Genomic DNA, 23,559 nt, shown 5'->3' with positions numbered 1-23,559 from the left:
CTATGTTGCAGCCCCCTCCCTCTCTCTTTTGTTGTCTGATCCCTGCCCTCATGGCAACCATCATGTTGCCCATGTGACCATCTCTCAGATCCTAGGTCCACCCCCCCCCCCCCGGCCCCCCCATGCTCTCCTCATATGGGGGCTTACAGATGGGGAGGTGACCTTACCAACAGTCCTCTCTCGCTTGTCCCCTCTTCCCTCCACCTCGACCCCTTAGTCGTCCTCATTTCTTTCCCCCCCTCTCAGAATCTGCATATTGTGTAATATGCAGGAGGTAGAGATAGAGTGCTGGAGAATCAAATCATGTATCTCTAACTCACAAACAAGCTCAAAAACCATGTCAGAGCAATGATCTTGCATCAAAAAACAGAACCCTTTGACCACAAGCCATTTATGCAGCCACGATACTACACACCACGTATCTCACTTCACACATGTACCCACAGTAGATAAGAAGCACAATCATAAAAACACAGCCAGAGCCTACAGCCAAAACACCATATATAGATATGCAGATCAAGCACAAAACCTGCCCTCAAGTGTACCACCACCTGCTGCACGTATCAGCCGGGTATGGCACCTCAATATGCTGCACCTTCTGCCATGGAACTCTCCCGAGTGCCATGTGCCTCACAAAGGCTTCAATAGCTGCTCAAGGAAGAGCCCGGCTTGACTGTCCTATGCACCTCCCAGTTTCTGTTCAGCTTGATGCTGATCTGCAAACTGGACTGCTCTAGATGAATGCTTAAATGCCCCCCAAGGGGACCCTTATAGGGCTGACCACCTCTTAACAAGCCGACCAGCCTTAAAATCAGCCTTAACTGGCCCACTGCCAACCAACCCCTCTGTTGACCTGTCCTAGCCAACAGTAGCTCTCCATGGTGGCCTATAAATAGGCCCTTTTGCTGCCTGTTCTACGGTTGCTCCTGCCAACAGATCTGCCCTATTTACCAGCCCTGCCTGCTGCCAATCACAGCAGCACACATGGCTGCCCTTCTGCCAGCCCTACAAGCTGTCTTTGCTGCCCATCGTGGCAGCCTGTTTGCTGCCCATGTTGCCACCTTCTCTTCTTCTTCATTTTTCAGCCCATGTGGCAGCCTTAACATTTGCCCACAAGGCTTCTCTGACACCCATACCACTGCAAGTGTCAAGCCCCTTTGTCCTCCTCATATAGGTGCTCACAAGTCTGGCATTGACCCTTTTCTTCCAACGCCCCCCAAATGACACGGTCCAATGCCCACCCTACCGAAGAAATGCTCCATCAGCTCACATTGGGAAGCACTCGGGAGCATGCCGAACATGTCACCATCATCAGGTCCAAGATTACACACCTCATATACCTCTAGATCATGCTCCACATTGCACTCAAACAACCGGAACCATGCTGGAACTATGGTACAATCACAGCGGCACCTGCTAGTGGCACTGCCCCCTGGACATGTCAGAGTCTTCAACGTACCCAGGTACCAACATGTCCATCTAGTTGGCCCCCTCGAAAACCAGGGATGGACCAGATCCTGCCTAGTACCAAGCATCATTGGTCTGTTTCAACCTGTACCACCACAAGCCGCATCTGCAATCTCTATCCACGAGACTTATATAGTCAGATTCCTATGGCTGCTCCACATAGATCTCCACCAAATGGCTCCCTTCTAGAAGCTTTGAAACTGCTCTGAACTGCCTCTGGAACCAACCTCTAATTGAGCTCTGCTTAGGTTAAAATCCTAAGTCCATCAACTTCACCTCTAATCCCATCTGTTCCTGTTAAAACTACTCAACCTGTTGGCCAATTGTCAAATGGATCCTTGAGAATCTTCACCTTGACTAGATGGTGATTGACAAACTGTCCCGCAATGTAAATAACTGAATCTATGTTATAACTATTTGAACCACATTGTTAGTCTCATACAGATCTTTCATAACTTCCATCCTCACAAGCGGTCTAGGCAATTATATCTGTGGAAGTACCAAATGGGTTGCCATCCCAATGATCGTGGATATTGCCTCAACACCTTTAAGCACAACCATTGAATCTGCAGCCTTCTCAACCTTGCTATCCATTTGAGCATAGGGCTTGGTCTCACCACCTTTAGTAATCTTTCATAAGGTCCTTGCCATCAGATGACTCAGTATCTTTCATAAGGTTCTTGCCACCATATCACCCGGTGTCTTTATCTTCCAGATGGAATAGTTTGTCCCATCGAACATCCCCTTCTAATCAAAGTTGGGATAGGAATATGAGATGCCATGGTTGTGTCTATCAATTCCCTAAAATAAATTTCAACCAAAAAACCTTCTCCCTCACTGCAACCCTCACTTGATTACAGCACATCTGCAAGCTTCTCTAAAATAAATGTCAACCAAAAAACCTTCTCCCTCACTGCAAGCTTCACTTGATTACAGCACATCTGACTGAATTGATGTCACCCTCCTTTCTTCAAGCTAGAGCCTCCACCTTTAGTTGTAGAACCACCTCTACGGAGTGCACTACCTTGGCTCTTATATCATATTGGAGAATCTAATCACATATCTCTAGCTCCAAACTAGGCTCAAATACCATGTTAGACCAATGACCTTGCATCAAATGGAACCTTTGACCACAAGTCACATGCACAGTAGAAACTGCCAAGATATTGCACATCATCTATCTCACTTCACATGTATAAACAAAAGTAGATAAGCAGTGTTAGAAATCGACCAACAAAGGGTACGCATAGCGGAAGACTGATGTGGTGTGGGGTGTGGAATCACAAACTTCTTAAACTTATGTGCATAGGATAGATGTGCAGACTCATCAATAGACAATGAACCAGCCAGATATAGAAGACACCAAAATAATATATTTCCGTCCAAAGCTATGGACACAATACAAAAGAGAGAGATCCAGAGTCCCACCTGCCATTAATGCGCCTCCTTGCAGGACCTGTTGCAGGTCATGAACCTGCCCACATTCTCTGCCATGTGTGTCACCAACAATGCGCCTATGATCCTACTGGATCTGCCCTTTGCCAGGCTCTCACCAGCCACGCGTGCAGCTCTGTACTGGTCCATACTACTGCTGAGGTCAGCCGCCCTGTCCACGCAGCCCTTCTTGCTGGTTTCCCTGTACAGGTCTGTCCTCTCCATCCATGGACAGTCACATGGCACTGCTGTACCATTTCTGCCCACCATGGTGGCCCTGATCTGCCAAGTACGTCCTCTCTCTCAGGGCATAACTTGCCCTAGGTCTCCCTCCTCCATGCTCTCCTCATTTGGGGGCTTATAGATGGGGAGGTGACCTTTCCAACACCCCCTCTCACCGACACATCTAGCCCAATGCCAACACGTTGATAACGATGCTCCAGTAACTCCCTAGTCGTAGTCCTCTGGAACATTTCAGTGTCGAAATCTTTCCGCACACCATCCTGGTACACAGGTCCATCTCTGGTAGCACCTCTTGGCACCACCACCTTCAGTCACGTTCTTGCCTTCGAATTCGAGCAATTCAGCCGCCTAGATGTTCCAGTTGTCCCCCTCATAATGAGTTAACAACCTGGACTCTTCTAGGCACCATGCTCTGAAGGTTTGTTTCAACCCGTTCGTCCTCTGGCAAGGTCCGCAACAAATGAATATCTCCAAATAACCTGGACCACAAATTCTGACTAAGCTCTCAAGCAGGTACTCTTCTCGCTTTAGTACACCTTGTCCATCACCTTCCAGCAATCCGTGTCCGAGATTTGAAGAAGCACTCACACTTCCTTTTCTGCCTTCAAAGAAGGCCAATTCCTTCCAATCTCGCATTACCTGAGACAAATGAAGAGCAGAGTCTCTCCACAGCATGCTGTAAAGGCTCAAGTGAAGGACATCAAGTACATACCAAATCGTCGTACTGCCAGTGTGCTTGCACTAAAAGCAAACCATGCATCTCATCGAGGCACATACCAATAGCCTGTGTAATCGTGTACTGTCCCCTTTTGAAGTATAGCATCCATCTTAACATGAAACCCCAGGGCACTCCAAGGAATCCACCTTGGTGTCAGTATCAACAGCCACGCACCTAGAAGATACCAAGCACTCCATGTTGTCCTTCACCTTCACAAAGGTCTCTGACTCCTCGTTGACCCACATCTCAATGTCAGACATCATCACTATGGTTTCTAGGTCAGCATATCTAACCTCAGTAACACACGGAGATGTAACCAAGAACAACTCTTCGATTACCACATTTGCTTTGGCTTTTGTGTTACCCTTTGAATCTGAGTCGGACTCCTTCCTCTTGTTTTTTTGATCCGCCTTCTTCTTTCTGGAGTCCTTTGCAAAATGACCTGGCGTGTCTTAATAGAAGCACTTCTTCATCTGCATCCTCTTGGAAGTGTCCTCGTCATCAGAGTCGTCTTTCTTGGACTTGCCACCGTTAGGCTTGCCCGAACATGACTATCTTCTAGCTGGAGTAATAGATCTTTTTAAAGAATTTGTGGATGTCTTTGCCTGGTCCTACAAGGATCTGAAGGGGGTGCCCGCTGATTTCATGGAGCATCGCATCGACTTATACCCTGATGCAGACCCTGTGATTAAAGGTCCATACCGCATGAATCCCAACTATGGCAAGGCAGTCCAAACAGATATACAAAAAATGGAGCAAGTAGGATTAATCTACCCAAGGGATTACTCGGATTGGGTCAGCGGAATTGTCATTGCACCCAAAAGAGAGACCGGCAAACTCAGAATATGTGTTGACTATCGGAGTTTGAATGCTGCAACACGATGTGATAGGTTCCCCCTTTCTTTTACAGATAGAGTGTTGGAGACAGTGGCAGGACATGCTTTATACTCATTCATGGATGGATATAGCAAGTACAACCAAGTCCGCGTGAAAGAACAAGATCAGTCCAAGACTACCTTTGTCATTCAATGGGGAACATACGCCTACCAAATGATGCCCCCACAACATTTCAACGACTTGTAACTAAACTCTTTCAGGAGAATATCGGCAAGTTTCTTGAGGTATTTCTAGATGAATTCTATGTTTTTAATGGTAAAACTGCCTCCCATCTTGATCCGGCCATACAAAATGATCATCTACATAAGTTGAGATGGGTCTTTGATAAGTGCAGAGAAGTGCGCTTGTGTTTGAACCCTGACAAATGCTTCTTTCTCGCACTCCAAGGTGTTCTCCTTGGTCATATTGTTTCTGCTGAGGGCAGGACTACTGACCCCGCCAAGGTAGAGGTGATCATTCTCATATACCCAAAGAGGTGAGGTCTTTCTTAGGGCATGTAGGCTATTACCGAAGGTTCATACGTTTCTATGCTGACATTGCTGTTGCACTGACAGAACTCCTACATCAAGACCGATATTTTGCTTGGGCCACCCCGCAACAACTAGCCTTTGATGATATGAAGCATCGCCTCGTGAAGGCCCCCATCCTCAGGCAGCCAGATTGGGATGTCATTTTTCATGTCCATGTGGATGCTAGTGGGTGGGCAATAGGTGCTATACTAGCTCAACCTAGCCAGGATACAGATTGATTTTCTCATCTACTTCGCCAGCCGACAACTCAATGGAGCAGAACACAATTACAGTACCACAGAAAGGGAGGGTCTCGGCATGGTTTATGCCATGACCAAGTATCGTCACCTCTTGGGCAATAAGATTGTGATCATCATTGATCATCAAGCTCTTGAGTATTTATTGAATAAGCTTACTCTTGGTGGCCAGTTAAGCAGATGGATTCTTCTTTTTCAAGAATTTGAATTTGACATTGTCGTGAGGGCTAGTAGATTGCATCAACCTATAGACCACTTGTCCAGGTTACATTTTGGGGAACCATCCAATGGTATCACGGATGAATTAGCCAATGCGGGCCTTTTCGGGGTGACGGCACTACCAGATGAATGCCTGTTTGTGGTGGACTGCTTTCCACCATGGTATGCCAACATAGTACAACCGTTGTCTACAGATGGCCTTCCTCCCGGTCTGACTCCAACAAAGAAACGGAAGAGGATCCTTCAAGCAGCTCCTTTTAAGTTGATTGCATGTCAATTGTACAAACTCGGAAAGGACCAAATCTTGAGACGATGTGTGCTTCCCCACGAGACACAATCCATTCTTGAAGAGGCACATGCTGGCATAGGTGGAGGGCATATGGCCTCAGATGCTATTGCTCGTAAGATCATGCGTGCGGGGTTTTGGTGGCCCAAGCTCTTCCGTGATTGCCATGCTCATGTGACCCGATGTGATTCATGTCAACGAGTAGGCCCCAAGCCTACAAGGTGCGAGTACACTTATCTTGGGTTTATCTTCTCCGGACCCAAAGCTTCACTGAGTAGAGGGTATGCTTCATTGGCCAGACTAGAGAGGCAGTGCTTCCGCTCGCACTTTCAGGATCCACGCACCAAGGGGTTGCTTTTTGACTCCTTGGCTCGCCCAACGGGGATGTACGACAGCCCTTGTTGGGGGCCAGACTTGTCGGATACAGAGTGAGCCCGTGTGGAGCGGCTACAGGTTCTCATGTTATCACAGATGATTTGTGGTAAGTCATCCGTTCCTCACCAGAGCATTCAAGCTGAGTTTGGGTCACCCCCTTTACAGCTAGATGCTGCATTTCAGGTCATCACATATCTGTACCGAGTTAGGGAATATGGGGATTATACCTCGGGGCGTAGCAGGCTACCATGGATAGCTCTATCCTCTTCTATGGCACTTGCAGCAGAGGAGACCAGAGGTGCTAGTATGCACGTACAGAGAGATGGTTTGAGCGATTGGGGCTCCACATGGATAGATTACCTCCCTTCTAGTACAGCAAGGATGCTCCGTTTTCTCCCCTCTTATCACACAAGGTCAACCAGGTTATCCGTGAGGATCTACTACAACTACACACATTTCGGACTTGGTTGGGACCGAGTGAACTCCCAGTGAAGCTTAGCTTCTACAAAGATCACTTCTTACATATCACAGCAGAGTTTCATTGACCCACCAGGACACACACAGATTCACCTACCCTACTCGCTGAGGATCTCTCTTGGGCAATTCCGGGTCTCTTCACATAGACTTCGCATCGAGAGCGGCAGAGCAGAGCGACTACCCAGGGAGAGGCACATATGCACACTGTGTGACATGCAGGAGGTTGAGACAGAGGAGCAGGTGTCATGTGTACTATGAGATCCGAGGACGTTTCCACTGCCTCTTCAAGGATAGTTATGGGATTTTGGCGTGTTTCCTCTTCTGCCCAGACCAGCGGTGTTTGGCAGGTTTCATTCATGAGGCACTTAGACACCGTGAGAGGATACTTCGAGCACGGAGACAGGAGTAGACTTCTTTCTCGGCTGATCTCTCTCAGAGCTCTATCACGGAGTTCTTTCAGCTAGATCACATGGACCCCCACGAGACGAGGCCTCGACATGACCGTGACCCGGAGCCTATGACCCGATAGCTCAAACAGCGGGTCGACACACAAATCACACTCAGGGACATCCCCTTCTTTAGATTCAGAGCGCGACCGACGGGGGTCACAGTAGCCTTGGTCAGACGCAAAGCTACGACCAAGAGACGTGCCAGGACCGCACCTCTGAGTGGCCGACAACACTCTATTGCCGACTTCATGCCTCCACTGCCCCATCCATCCTGATATCTTGCTGCTGCCGATGATGATGATGATATTGATGACGATGCTGAGATTGATATATAGTCGACCATCGACATGACTTTGTTGTACTTAGGACTTAGTACTGTTATTCTGCATTTTTACATTTTGCATTGGTATGGATGCACGTTTAGTAGCTCCACTACCACAGCTTGTTGTATCAAGATTTTCACAGTCTCATAGACCCATCGGTCTTCCGAAGACTTTAATAAACTTTCTTTTTTTCTTTCTTTCTCAAACCATTCACTCCGATGCCCCCCTTCTATCGTTGGGGATTGGATTTCATTGGGCCCATCTCTCCTACCAAATGTCGAGGGAACAAGTATGCTCTGCTTGCCACCGACTATGGAACCAAATGGGTCGAAGCCAAGGCAGTCAGAAACTGTACAGCCCAGGTGGTAGCCACATTTCTATATGACCAAATCATCTCTTGGTTTGGCTGTCTTGTTGAGTTGATGAGTGATAGAGGATCTCACTTCCTCAATGACACCATTGCTGCTTGGTTCACATGTTACAAATAGCTCACAAATTTTCATCTCCCTATTACCCACATGCCAATAGTCTAGTTGAGAGCTCAAATTGAACAATGTGCGGGATCATGCATCGTCTTTGCCTCAGTTGTTTAGCAAATTGGGGTGACATACTTCCAGCTACTTTATTCGCCTACCGAATGGCTTACAAGGCGAGTACTGGGTATTCACCCTTCGAGCTAGTCTATGGGTTGGAGGTTGTCATGCCTTATGAATTTCATCTTGACACCCATAGGGTGCTTCCGGACAAAAATCACAACTTTGAAGCATGCACAATGGAACGCTTGTGGGATTTGGAGGCACTAGCAAAGCATCGACATGAAGCAGTCTTCGATCAAGAAGTGTGGCAGAAACGATAGAAAGCATGGCATGACCGAAACCTCCGAAAGAGGGATTTCAAAGTTGGTAATTTAGTACTGTTGTATTCGAGTAAGTTTCTCAAACACAAACCTAAGTTTGTAAGTGGTTGGACTGGCCCATTTTTCATTGCCAAGCTTATCCCCAGTGGAGGAGTCTACTTGGCCACTTTGGAAGGTAGACTCCTACCTGCACCAGTGAATGGGTCACGCGTCAAGAGGTACCATGTTCAATGAGGAAACACCCTCCTAGTCCTTGTACATACACTCTTGCCTTCTCCTTCCCCGGTGCCACCTTCTCTTTCTGATTACCACTTTCTCTCTCTACATGGGTTCTCTTGTTTCTAACCCGGTGCCACTTTCTCTCTCTAATTGGGTCCTCTTTTAACCCGTGTCACTTTCTCTCTCTAATTGGGCCTTCCACTTTCCACCCGGGTGTCACTCTCTCTCTCTAATTAGGTCTTCCTCTTTCCACCCCAGTGTCACTTTCTCTCTCTAATTGGACCTTCCTCTTTCCACCCAGTACCGCTTTCTCTCTCTTATAGGGTCCTCTTTCTACCCAGTGCCACTTTCTCTCTTACAAAATCCTCCTCTTTCCACCCGGTGTCACTTTCTCTCTCTAATAGGATCCTCATCTTTCCACCTGGTGTCACTTTCTCTCTCTTAGGGTCCTTCTACCTGGTGCCACTTTCTCTCTCTAACAAAATCCTCCTCTTTCCACCTCGGTGTCACTTTCTCTCTCTAATTGGGCCTTCCTCTTTCCACCCGGTGCTACTTTCTCTCTCTAATTGGGTCCTCTTTCTGCCCCGTTGTCACTTTCTCTCTCTAACTTGGCCTTCCTCTTTCCATTTGGTGTCACTTTCTCTCTCTAATTGGGTCTTTCTCTTTTCACCCCGGTGTCACTTTCTCTCTCTAATTGGGCCTTCCTCTTTCCACCCGGTGCCACTTTCTCTCTCTAATTAGTTTCTTCGCTTTCCACCCCGGTGTCACTTTCTCTCTCTAATTGGGCCATCCTCTTTCCACCCTGGGATCACTTTCTCTCTAATTGGGCCTTCCTCCGCTTTCCACCCGTGTCACTTTCTCTCTCTAATTGGGCCTTCCTCTTTCCACCTTGGTATCACTTTCTCTCTCTTTGGCCTTCCTCTTTCCACTCAATGCCACTTTCTCTCTCTAATTTGGTCCTCCCCTTTCTACTCCGGTGTCACTTCTAGATGGATGGTATAAAGAAGATGAATCTTTTAGTGATACCTTAGCACATGTCCAAATAGCCATGCCTATTATTGACTGGACAACAGATGCCGATGACAATCCTGACAACCCAGATGATGATGGTGAAGCTCAAGCAGTTCATATCGGTCAACATAATGGCCATGCTATCATTACGTTCAACTCATGAGACATACGTATAAAAGTTCTATGACAATCTCACAAGCTGAAGGGACGAAGATATGGATAGCCAAGGAACTCACCAAGGCTCAACTTAAGGATAAGGCAAAGGAATTAGCAAAGGTTCGGGATGCTAGGAAGGATGGTAAATGGGTAGTCTACCGGGATAGGATAGCACTCATTAGAGAGTTTTAAATCAAAACCAAAAGACTCTTAGTCTTAAATTGATGTAAGGTCAACTATATATATATGTGTATGTTTTATTTAGGCTACAATATAGGTACTCTCTAAATAAATGGAGCTGCTTTTGCACTCCTTGGGAGTTGCCCTGCGCCCTCCCTAAGCTGATGTACTAGATGGCTTTCATGTTGTCCCATAGACCTCTTGGTCTCCCGTGGATGTTATTAGACTTTCTTTCTTTCTTTCTCTAAGTGAGGACCCTTGTCACCCCACCCCTTGTCACCTTCTCTCTCTAACTTCAAACTCCCCTTTCCACTCTCGTGTCACTTTCTCTCTCTAAGTGAGGACCTTGATCACCCCACCTCTTCTTACCTTCTCTCTCTAACTTCAAACTCCCCTTTCCACCCGATCACTTTCTCTCTCTCCTTTCCGCATAGGTGTCAACCTCTCTCTCTAATGGGGACTTCCTTTTCTCGTGTCACCTTCTCTCTCTTAATGGGAGCTTCTCTTTCCACCCTCTGTCCACCTCCCACCTCTCTCTTACAAACTCCTTCTCTTTCCACCCTCTGTCCAATTCTCACCTCTCTCTTACAAAGGTCTTCTTTTTCCACCCTCTGTCGAACTCCCACCTCTCTCTTACAAACTCCTTCTCTTTCCACCCTCTGTCCACCTCAAGCTCTCTCTTACAAATGCCTTCTCTTTCCACCCTCTGTCCAACTCTCACCTCTCTCTTTTCACCCTATGTCCATTTCCCACCTCTCTCTTACAAACACCTTCTCTTTCCTATCTCTTACAAATGCCTTCTCTTTCCACCCTCTGTCCAACTCTCACCTCTCTCTTTCCACCCTATGTCCACCTCCCACCTCTCTCTTACAAACACCTTCTCTTTCCATCCTCTATCCACCTCACCTCTCTCTTACTCTTCCAATCCTCTGTCCACCCTCCACCTCTCTCTTACAAACTCCTTCTCTTTCCACCCTCTGTCCACCCTCCACCTCTCTCTTACAAACACCTTCTCTTTCCACCCTTTGTCCACCTCCCACCTCTCTCTTACAAACTCCTCTTTCCACCCTCTGTCCAACCCCCACCTCTCTTACAAACACCTTCTCTCTCCACCCTTTGTCACTCCTCCACCTCTCTCTTACAAATACCTTCTCTCTCCACCCTTTGTCACACTCCATCTCTCTCTCTTACCAAAACCTTCTCTTTCCACCTTCCATCATCCTTGCAATGGCGCTTTCAATCTATTTTTAGCACTTCGCTAAATTTGGTGAATATGCTAAATTTGGCAGATATGCTATTTTTAGTGGATTAGGTTAAGTTTGGCGGATTTGGTTTTTGGCTCTTTCTCCCCTCCATCGGTTCTCTCCACCCCCTTACACATCACACTCAAAAGCGCTATTTTTAGCATCCTACTAATTTTAGCTTTCTTCTTTCTCCTCTTTCCTCCATCCGTTGAATCCCTACATACCATCTTCTGATTGCAGTCAACTTCTTCCAAAACTTCTCCGGTCTTCTTGTCACCCACCTTCCCCTCTCCCTGGGCCAGCCTTAGCGGCCAACTATCCTCCTCCCCTGTCAGCTCCCTCCCTTCCTCATCAGCTCCCCTCCTTGGCGGCCAGCTCGCTCCGTCTCCACGCAGCTTCCCCTCCCTAGCCAGCCTCCCTCCTCCCTTAGCACTCTCCTCCCTCTCCCTCCACTCGCCTCCCTCCCTAACCTCTACACTCCCCTCCCTCTCCCTCTACCTGCCCCCCTCACTATGTCTACGTGCCTCTCCCTTGACCCGCCCCCCTCACTACCTCTTCGCTCCCCTCCCTCTCCCTCTACCCACCCCCCTCACTACCTCTACGCTCCCCTCCCTCTCCCTCTACCCACCTACCCCCCTCCTCCCTTATCTCTACCCCCCCCCCCCCCCACATCGCACCTAGCTCTCCCCCTCCATCTATCCGCCCGGGTCCACACCACAGGGCACTTCCAAACGCCCTTTAGCAACTACAGATTCACCACTCTCCCACAGGATCACAATCATATGATGGGGAGCTATCCCCTTTTTCGAGTTCCTTTGACTCTTCAGATCATGGAGACCCTGACTATCTGCCCCCCACAGGTACTATCAAGGCAACATCCAAGGAATCTAGTGGTCACAGTACTGGTGGTGGTGATTTGGCCCAGAGTACAACTGGCGACCTTCCAGCCCCTACATCCTCCTCAATGCTTTGGGTTGTCTTCAAACCTTTCCTTGATCCCAGCTGTCTAGCATTTTGTCTCCTGATGAGATAGCCTGCATGTCCCTCACGGAGTTTGATGACTTTGGAATAGACACATTTGGCTTCTTAAATTCCTGACATATGTTCACTCCTAGTCTCGTGTCCACTTACCTCCACCTTCCTACCCTCCCTTTTTGTTCACCTCACACAAAGTCACTCACATTCATGTCCTTCTTATTGAAGTGCAAACCTCATCGCCACGGACATGAGTGCAAGAAGGTTCTCGAGGGAAACAGCAGAGAGGCGATATAAGCGCAGTATTTGTTTACTCACTTCTACTCTGCCCCGGGACACTTCTTCATCACTAAGGCAATCCATTCTGCACTTGACTCCATTCTCTCCATCACTCCATACGACTTCGCCTCATTGTTCTACTCCGCCTTCCGCAACACGGTCCGTAAGCGTCGAGGGATATATACCTGTACTAGTGAACCCTCACTTTCTTATTGTACCAGTGGAAAACCAACCCCCCTTCCATTGTAACAGGTCGACTCCCTTCGTCATCCCTCTCCCCTCCTGTCACCACCACTGCCACCTCTTCCGCTGTCACTTCCACAGTTTCTGCCTCCTCTCCTCTTTTGACAAGGAGGACGTCTCGGAGAGCGCAACCTGATCCAGCCTGGCCCGGAGCTGTCCAGCATATCTCATCCGTTTCCAATATCCCATCAGTGCTGACACTTATCTCAGGTTCTCTAGCAGCATCATTACATTCTGCTACACGATCCCCATCAGTAGTGGTGGCTTCTGGTTCCGGATCTTCCACATCAGTGGCATGTCTCGTATCTCCATCAGTGACTTCGCCAGTGACCGCCGGACTTGCATCTCCATCAGTTACAGTTGTACAGGCTTCCCCAGAGACCTCTAGAGTTTCAGTGGGTATGGTTGTGTATTCGGTGAACTGATTGATATGGGAAAGCATCTGTAACCTTTTTGAGCAGGCAGTTACATTGCCTGTGAATTACCTATAAAAGGCTTAAATTGTAGGAGAAGAGTTGCAGAAAATTATGATAAGGCAATCCTTTTCCATGTCTGATCAAAGCAACTTCTCTTTACCATTTTTCAAAATTTTTGTAATCTGAAAGCTACACATCTCGACCGGTCCCCTTCTGTTCTTTTCTTTCTTAACCTGTACTTCTCAAATCATAACGTTGGATCTGAGAAAGGCATTTATCTGAGCTGCAGTCAAATTCTGGGTAGATTGATGAATAAAAACATGCGATACAACTGAACTGTGGTTTTCTTATCTTTTTTAGTGTGAATAAGCTTTGGCAAATTTTGCAGCCTTTGGTGCAATAAAGGTGATGACTTTGTGTCCATGTTGCAGGCAATCAGCCTTTCGTGTTGCTCTCGAAGTTTTGAATGCAGAGAATAGGACATATCATCTGGAGGCTATCTACGCAGATACAGCATGCAATTGGATGAAAGTTCTAGCTTTATCTGAACTCCTAAATCAGAAGGAAATGATAGGCGTGGTGGGGCCTGCTTGCAGTGGGGCTGCTATTTCTGCTGCGCAGTACTTTGATCAAGGGATACCATTTGTCTCTTTTGCAGCCACACACCAATTACTATCTAATAGAAAGAGCTATCCGAATTTTTTCCGAACAGTGTGAGTGAACATATCTAAAAAATGCTCTACTAGAACATTTAAATTGGAATGTCTCTGATTTTTTCCCACGCAGTTAGTGGAGCATATCTCTATGGATTGCATTATAGGGACAACCTACAAATCTGCACAATTTATTCCAATAGTTTTGATAGTTGCTGGTATCTGTAATAGTTTATATTTCAAAGGAATGTAGTATTAGGAGCACGTGCTCATCTCGATGCTTATGATGGCTTACTCTTACCTTTTGCAGATATGGTGATATTCATCAAACTCGGGCTGTGCTAGCTACGGTATGCTGCGTTTGACCCTTATGTATCTGTAATAATTGTCTTGTTGTTGTTTGCCAACCCGTTGAATCTTAAAAGAAAGTCTTAGTCAATCATCACTAGAGATGCAATTATGCAGTCAGCAATATAGAGGCGAATTGATTGAGACCACATGAGGGAACCTTTTGAATAGGGTCAATGGGTGCAAGTGCATTTTGGTTTTCTCAAAGCAATTTGGAGACTTTTTGCTTAAAGGAAGCAAAGATGGTTTTATTATTTGGATCCATATAGAGAGCATTCAACATGAGACTTATTACTAGTGCTACATGCAATTACATTATTATATTTATGTCCAGATCTTCTCTAACTTAATCAAGATTAAAAAGAGGTAGAGCTGATCACAAGTGGTGTCCCATCACTCTTCTTGATTACTATGTACAAGAGGCTAGCTAAGGTCTTCAGTCTCTGCCTGAGGCAGATCTTCCTAGACACCATCATGACATGTGGACATATTCATAGAACCTTGGACAATGTCTTCAACCTTCTAGAGGCAAAACAATTCGGCATAGCAGCAAGAGCACCCTCTCACCGTCCTTTTGGACTTTGACATGGCTTATTACTACCCTCCATTAGGGAGGCATCGGACTAGCTTGCCAGCTGCCCTATGGCCAAGATCCACAACCCAAGTATTGATCAATGAATGCCCATGGCCTAAATCCTCAAGCCAATATATACCCTAGGTTACGCCGTAGATATATCATGAATGCTTTTTATCCGTAGATCTTTAACCCAGATGGTTTTTCTTAACCTTAGCTCTAGGGCCTCCCACCCTAAGCTAACAGCCTTGCTCTCTAGGGTCCTTGGGCTAGCTACTGGTAACCCATCGCTAGCTAGGGATGTAACATACTTTGCCCTCAATTCATTTAAATTCCCCTAAATCGAATACGGAATACCTTTCTCTTTGAATTGATAATTCTCTCTTCAATTGAATTTACCAAACATATATTTTGCAATACAAAGTATCTTGGCTTCATTCCAAAGTTCTCAAACTTTTGGAAGTTAATTTGATATTTCATAAATAACTCCAACCAATCCTTACGGCATCCCATACCAGCATAAGTCATCCCTAAGAGGATACTTAGGTTAAGATTGAGTCTTGAACTGGGTGCAGTTAAACTCAGGTCTCTAGTTGATCAACTCTCTAGGTCATGCCACCTTACTACTATATTCCATGCGAAATAAATGCTAGGTTCAATGAACTTTCTATTCTTCTACAAGAAGAGAGAATTCTACATGATCAAAGAGCAAGGTCAAAATCAATATGATGGGGATACTATAGGATACTTTCCAAATCCCGAATGATCTATGGGCATCAACATACATACCCGTGTATCCCAATTCTTAGAGACCAAATCATTATCTACAGATAGAATTCTGAATTGGACCCCCGAGAGTCACTTGGAGTTAAGCAAAATCCATGGTTTCGTGAGGGGTAAAACTAAGAAGAATATGGAAACTTCCGTGGAAGGAGATAACATTACGGAAGTTACGGTTGAGGTGACGTATGCGGCTAAAGAAAAACTTTTCTAGCATTGCTTCCTAAGAGCAACGTGTCTACCAGTTTCACCATAGCGGCTCGCTACCAGATCGGGAGACTCCTCGTGAGTCCCAGACATTCCCCACCAAGTAGTAGAAGTTACTAAATTAATCCTGAATTTGGAGAGTTTTCTGATGCTACGGGATCTACAATACCATGATTTCTCGTTCCGTGTCTTCGGAGTTCATCCATAGAGGTTTGCCGGTTCTTTATACATGAACCCTAGTAATACAATCACAAGGTTTCAATACTTCTTCTGCTACTGGGTTCTCGCAATGGACCAAATAGAGAGATTGAATTTTCTCGGGGAGACAAAATACCTGGTCATTCAACTTTTTCCTCGTCGAGAGATAGTAGACCCATGGGATTAGTGAATGGAATCGCGAATCGGGAGTCCACTGGGTTGGATATAAATGAATTGCTTGTCGGAAAGCCTAACCCCAAGTAATTCTCTAATAGTCTAGGATTCCTCATTCTGAAATTCGGATACCCCCCTCCCCTCCCCCCCCACCCAAACTTCCGTTTCTCCCACTCATTGTCCCCCTCGTCTGGATTTCCCTCTAAAAGGTTGTTGTGTAACAAGTCCATGGGGCCCATTGGATCATGCGTGAATCTTATCATCAACCTGATGAATCAATTTCATCATATGAGCTTTCCCAATTGTAATTGATTGTTCAGAAGTATCCCCCGTACGTCCATCAATCAATCTACTCTTTTCGAGATGATCATGTTTGATGGTGAAATGGTAGACACGCTAGATTCAAAATTTGGTGTTGAAGAGCGTGGAGGTCCGAATCCTCCTCGGGGCAGAAGGTATCGTACCCTTATTCAGATCGTACCCTTATCTAGTCAAAGATTTCTTTTCTCTACCACTAAAGATTCACATTCAAGTGATTTGCTTATCTCCCAAATGAGTACCTCCTCCCATCCTGCTCAATCTTGAGCACTTTTGATGATCTTTCTTCAATTATGTAGGAGTCTATGTGTAACCCACAAGAGCTACACATTCACATATTATTCCATGTGTTCTTATAGTCTATGGATTAGGGATATCAAAGATTTTGCCTATAGTTCCTATCTAGGCACATAGTGAGCCGGAACTTGAAGATAGGCTGCAAGGCAACCGGGATTCTAACCTCAGCACGTCATGGAAAGCTGACTTTTGGTATTTTTTTCAAAGCACTTAACACAAACTACTACTTTTTTTTGTGGGCGGCCACATATCAAGCTTGTAGACATGAGAAAATGCAATGAGTAGTACAAACAAAACCTATCTCACCCTTGGCTAATATGCTTGAATAAGAGAAAAGACTCAAAGATTGTACAGTTAGATTGAGTAGGATAAATGCAGTCCATATTAGAAGGCTAGGCATGTAGATGATGGAGACTAAAGGTAGGAACTGGTAATAACCACATAGCAGAAAGTGCAAGGTGTCCAAAACCCCAAAGAACATTAAAGTATGGGGTTGTTATGACATGATCTCAACAACATTGGGCTCAAATGCCTGATAGGCAAAGCATCTGTAAATTTCAACCCTTGCAATGAGTAAGACTCCCTGCCAAAGGAGACAAAAGTAGAGGTAAACATCGATAAAGTTTTCCTATGGTGAACTAGTGGATCCACAAACATCAATAGAGGTCTAGGAGACCAATGCACCAACATCCTGGAACTCACATGCTAGGCCTAATAAATAGACCTATCAAAGCCAATACATGGCTCCCACAGTACATCCCCCTCTTGACTCCAGGGACTAAGTAGGGACATGGAGCCATGCACCATAAATATAAAAGCAATACATCATTTTAGGAGGACTATCCAAGGCAGAGGACCTTATTGACTCAACACACATGATTTATTGCATTTTTGGAAAACATCCCAGGACAGAGTACCCAAATAGAACATGCTTAGAAAATATATGGATCATCATCTTCATCGTCCTCTGGAGGGAAAGAGAGATGTCGGATTTCAGCCGTAAGAGCATGAACTTGTGTTGGAGGGATGTCATCTTCATTGTCACTCGTGGCAGCTGCAACCCAACTGGCATGGTCCTTAGTTTGCTATTTGGCAAGCTTTTGGTAGCATCTTTCCTCCGTATGACCAAGCTTGTTACAAAAGGTGCACTTGAGAGGCTTGAATGGCTTTGTATTTCCATGTGCTGGTGTAGGCCTGGATTTCCATCTGCTAGTGGAGGCAAGAGCCTCTGTAGTATCTGAAGAAGAGATTGGAGATTCTTTGTTCCGGCAATCTTTTTTGAGAAGAAGAGTCACCATATCATCAAATGTTGTTGTGGCAAGCCTAAGTATTTCAAGAGTGCTCAAAACGAGTGACTCCTTCTATACTTTTCATAAGCAGCCACTTTGTCCTCGTCGTCTCCGGATAACACTTCAGGTTAGAAGGTTGTTGAACAAGGGATTGCATTTTTGCTAAATGTGCACTCAAGGTATCACTATCATCCATTTTCAATTTATAAAATTGCAACTTAAAGAAAACCTTGGAGTTTGTGATTTTGTTACCAAAAAGATTCTCGACACGCGCCCATATCACCTTGGCTGATGATTTGAAGTCGATGTGTATCATCGAGGCAAAGTCCGATGATAGAAATAGCTTTTGAGTTGTGTTGCTTCCATCTCTTGAGTTGTTGAGGATCCGTTGTGGGAGCGTCATCCTCAATAGCATCCCATACAATTTCTTTCATGAGGAGCAATTGAACTTTAGTTTGCCAAGTAGGGAATCCTTTCCCCTTGAACTTCTCCATGAGCAATGAGTTTGAAGAGAGAGATTTCATTGCGTATCTTCGGAAATGACAACTTCAGTCTTCAGCACTTTAGGAGCGGGAAAAGAGATGAAACTAAGGGCTGGAACTGAAGGCAAAAGAGGTGGAGGATAGAGATGTCATCATGCGGGAGATGGAGCAACAATTTGTGGCCAAAATGAGTGTGGAGGAGAAGAGGCAATGAGCAGCAATGGCACGAATAATGACGTCAATGGTCGATGTAGCAGCAGCTCTCTTTAAGTAGGTCGTTTTTTCAAAAACGGCCTCCAAACATCTCCACAACAGTAAGCAACTATTTCCTTCACAAACACGCCTTCAAAACAGCAAAAACCTATACGAAGACACCCACAAGAATGGTGACCGAGTTGCTCCTTTTCATGTGGGTAGAAAACCAAGCTCCATAGCTTCCGAAGGTGAGACTAAGGTAGGAGAAGAGAACACGATGGGGAGAAAGGAGTGGAAGGGAGCTCAATCATGGAGAAGAGGATGGTTTCCATTTGCGGGCTTCCCTCATCCTCTAGATTGAGCATGGAGAAGGGAAAGGTAGGAAAGGAGGCTCTGATACCACATGAAGGTGCATGGTGGAGAGGGAGAGAGAGAGGGTAGGCTAGGGAGAGAGATAGTAATACTCAAAGAGAGACATAATGAAATGGAAATGAAATAGCAAGAGATAATAATACTCAAAGACAGACATAATGAAATAGAAATGAAATAGCAAGAAAGAAAGAAAGAAAGAAAGTTTGTTAAAGTCTTTGGGAGACCGTGAAGGTCTATGAGACTAAAGATAACTGATACAATGAGCATAACGGTGGCAGTCTCAAAACGGGCCAGCCAACCGTTTCTACAAAAAAGAGGTTATGAAGGACGGTGTGTCTAGTCCTGATACAAAAAATATGTGTCTACCTCTAGATGATACAAAAAAGAAGGGGGGGGCACCAAAAATGGGGCAGAGGGGGGAGATACAATATATATGTGCAGGTGGTGATCGTCAGAGACCAATCATAGAGGGGCCGTCAAATGGGAGGCCGGAAAAAACCCTGCGATAGATGATTGGCCTCTGACGTCAATCGGCCTGGTCGAGCTCGGTCGTCGGGGGCGGCGGGTGGCCCTGTGGATGAGGGCAACGGTAACCCCGGTGGGGCGGGCAGAGAGCAGAGACAAGATGTCATGGACCCGGATGTGTGAATCTGTCCGCTGGTGCAGCTATCGTGGCTCTGGCTCTCGCTCACGTTCGCGTCGTCGGCTAGACTGAGGAGAGGTATCCCGTGACTGGAAGAAATCAGTGATGGGCCGCTGGGTGTCCTCATGCTGTGTGTGCTACGCGTGTCGCCGTGCTCGGAGAGAGGTATCTCGGTGGCGAGTCATCTCATGTAAGAAAGCGGCTAGGCATCGCTGATCCGAGAACTGCAGCATGTGTGGGAGGGGGCCGAATCTGTCGCGGAAGAGGCAGTGGTACCGGCCTCGAATGGCATAATAGATAGGACATTTGAAAGCAAAGTGCTCCTCCGACTCGATCTCCTGCAAGTCGCAAAGTGGGCAAAGGCGGCCCTCTCGTGGGATACCCTCTGCGCGTCCGCTCTCGATCCTTAATCGGTGTGACGAAACCCTAAACTGACCAAGGGAGATCCAGAGCGCATGTGGTAGATGAAGCTGTGTGTAACCCGAAGGTGTGAGGAAGCCCTCCTGTGAGATCTGGAGGCAGTGTCGGCGGTAGAAGTCGAGCTTCACAGGAAGCTCGGGGTGAAGAAACCATGTCCGCCAGGTGTGGAGTTGGAGCAGATCCGCTCGAATGAGCTGATTGACCTCCTGGTCAGTGGGGGAGAGGGGAGATGGTGGAGCGTCGAGGCTGTATTGAAAAGGAGGCAACCGGTCTAAGTCGAGGTCCAGTTGGGTGAACCAACTGGAAAGACGACTATACTAGCATCGCTGGTCCCCATCAACGGATAAGGCCATAGAGGAGGATAGGGCTAGCCAAGGTAGGCGGAGGCGACCGTCGGAGGAGGAGCTGAAATCCTTGACTCTGTGTAGATAAGTGATAGCCTGGAAAGCCGCATCGAGCTGTAGGGGTGAGGCGCCGAACTCTGCTAGAATGATCTGGTGTGGTACCGATGGTTTGCTGCGGATCATCCGAGCAATCATTAGTATCTATAAGTGCTCGACTCGAGCCCACTCTGTGTTTGAAAGGTCGGCTCCCCACCACGGGCTACCGTACATGCTTGCTGGGTGGACCAAAGAATCAAAAAGGAGAGACTTGGTCCGCGGGTCCTGGAAGTGGGAGTGGTAGCATTGTCGCTCCAGCCTGGCAAGAGCGGCGTAGCCCCGGCTGATCCTGGCCTGCATGGCCGGGCACATCGTGAAGATCGGGCCTAAGAAGACAACGCCCAAGTATGTGTAAGAGTCAACAATCTCAACAGGGTCGCCGGCGAAGAGGAACTGCTCTCGGTCTGGAAGTGTTGAAGATCATCACCTTGGTTTTCCCAAGGTTGACCTTCAAGTCATGTGTATCACAGAAGACCTGAAGTCCATCCAGGTGTCGCTGAAGACCAGTAGCAGAAGAGGATAGTAGTACTACATCGTCTGTGTATAGGAGAATCTAGATGACAACCTCCGCAAGAGAGCAGCCTGCACCTCTTAGTGTCCTGATGGTGGTCTCGAGCTCGTCGATGTAGAGGCCAAATAGAGTCGGTGACAAGGGACATCCTTGTTTGACTCCGATAGTGCTCGTGATCTCTGGGGTCCAGCTAGTGCCAATCCTGACCTGGCCCATCACCCGCTCATAGAGAGCTACTATTGCCCAGATAACCTCCGAGTTGTAGCCTAACTCCTGCAGGCATCTGACGAGTCGGGCACGGGGAACGGTGTCGAATGCCTTGCGGAAATCCACAAAGCAACGATATACTCTCTGTCTCCTGTGTCTGGCCTCCTCAATGATCCCTCTAAGTGTAAAAATGAAAGTACTCGCATTTAGAACAAAGAGCTTGTAGGCTTGATACTTGATTGATTTGACACTAGATAAGTACAGCTCTTATATAGAGCACACACACATATGTGAACACCAATGCATATGGGATAGCTCCCAATGTGACACATGGCATCCATAGGAGACACTAGACTAGAACTCACACTAGAACACACCAAACTGACGCATCTTGACTCCATTTCCTAATAGACCACATCCAGGAGGTCACATCTATGGACGAGGAGCCTTACTTCTCTAGTTGCACTCACCCGACACCACTCAAGGACTAGTTGAGCAGAGCCCCATCTATCTTGGTCCGCATTGGTTTTTCTTTTCTCCTGGTATCATGGTTTTATGGTAGAGGACATGGACTCATCCCACCATGAGCCTCGCTTTCCAGTGAGGCTTCGTTTTTAAGATTTCCCAGGGAGTACAAGCCCACTCATAGACCCATCGGTCTTCTGAAGACTTTAATAAACTTTCTTTCTTTCTTTCTTTCTTCCATTGACAGAGCTTTTGGGACTGTACTGGGGTCCCTTCCGAGAGTCAGCCGCATGAGTGGTGACAGGTGAGGGGGTCCCCAGACTCCGATTGGTGATACAGGACCTAGAGTCCAATCTCGGAGAGGATCCTTCTCGAGACTCTCGAGGGGGGTGAGCTACGCTAGAGGATTGAGATCTCAGATTTACCAGGCTATTGTCTTTGTTGCAGAGAGCATGGGCACCTAGCCAGGGATTGCTCTCGAGGCCCAAGATGTTCCCCTCAGTTGCAAGATCATCAACGCGAGCTGCTGGTGGACAGATAGAGTCACGTGCGCAGGCAACATCAACAGTCTCAAACCCCTTGGGTGGAAGTGGACAAATGTGGAGCACAAGAAGAGACCCTCCAAAAAGATTGAAGAATTGACGAAGGAGAGTCCGTCTTAAAGCGAAGGTGAAAGTTGTGCGCAAGGCAGCCTCTTAGTCTTAGGGAGATCAGACCATGGAGGAGTCCGACCCCCCGGCGGATCCCGCTAGGTAAGAGACTAAGGGCACTCAGACAGCTACTCAGCAGTAGCAGGGCCCAAGAGACATGCGAAGCCCCGCTTGATAGGCCGATAGATTTGCTACGATGGTAGAGGAGGAGACTCCGGGCCCACATGCCAGATCCTGGCCTCTTCCTCCGGTCATATCTCCGGCCTCTTCCTCCTAGTCAGGGGAGGCTGCCTGCTCCCCCCGCCCCCCCGCCCCCCCCCCTTGCCCCCCTCCCCCTCTTGACCCCTCTTCGCCGTCACCAGCTGCCTCTCCATCTGACTTGGTCCTTCACCCTCTTCCCTTGGTCCACTCGCTCAACTGTCATCACCTTCACCACCCGCCTCCCCTCCCCCCACTTCTCTCTCCCCCTCCGACCTGGCATTCCCCCTCCCCACTCCCGCAGCTTCCCGAGCGCCTTCTCAGCTCGTGCTCGATCCTCAACCCACAAATAAGGGTGAAACCACGCAGACAAGGGCTTCTTCGTCCTCTTAGCAGCAGTCGAGGCCAACAGTTTGTCAGAGTATGGCTTCGCCTCATCCCCCCCCCCCCCCGTCACCCTTCAGCTTCCAGCAGGGCCTCTGGGGGAAGTGGCTCCATTGCTTCAGCCTAGGCGACCTCTTCCAAGGGGATTCGATCAGTGTAGTGGGCTTGCACACACATCCAGCTTGGAGGTTCTAGCTTTGCTTCCACAGGGGTAGAGAAGTGGACTCCAGCTATGTTTGATGCCATGCTTGGTGATCAGTTATTGCTCATGATGGAAGATTGGATGGGTCGGCAGGGTTTGGATCTATGGCTTGCCCATTGTGCCAAAGTTAATTTCTAGCTAGGCTTCGTGCAGGAGAAGCCGATCTGGCAGTAGGAGTGATCAATCATTAGACTGCCACCCGAGCTTAAGTTTGATCAGTTGCACTATTGGCCACTCGAGAAGTGTGCTGAGTTGTTTGGGGTGGACATTTCCTTTATGTTGCAATGGGCACAGAAGGTAGGCATGGAGCCGGTAGCCA

The 23,559-nt window shown here is 47.2% G+C and overlaps 1 protein-coding gene across 2 annotated transcripts in view; it reads left to right on the top strand.

Moving 5' to 3' along the window:
- The window catches only part of LOC147889838 (uncharacterized), a 174,515-nt gene that overhangs the window by 18,295 nt on the left and 132,661 nt on the right, over positions 1–23,559 (top strand). For both annotated transcript variants that reach the window (XM_087391646.1, XM_087391645.1), the window contains exons 2-3: positions 13,665–13,946; positions 14,197–14,236. In XM_087391646.1, coding sequence (XP_087247772.1) covers positions 13,665–13,946; positions 14,197–14,236 — 322 coding nt within the window. The remainder of the gene's footprint in view (positions 1–13,664; positions 13,947–14,196; positions 14,237–23,559) is intronic.

This window comes from Dipteris shenzhenensis, chromosome 20, assembly GCF_047967505.1.
Source record: "Dipteris shenzhenensis isolate YYH24624 ecotype China chromosome 20, Dip_SZ_1.0, whole genome shotgun sequence".
Lineage (NCBI taxonomy): Eukaryota > Viridiplantae > Streptophyta > Polypodiopsida > Gleicheniales > Dipteridaceae > Dipteris > Dipteris shenzhenensis.
This window is presented reverse-complemented; position numbering and strand designations above follow the sequence as displayed.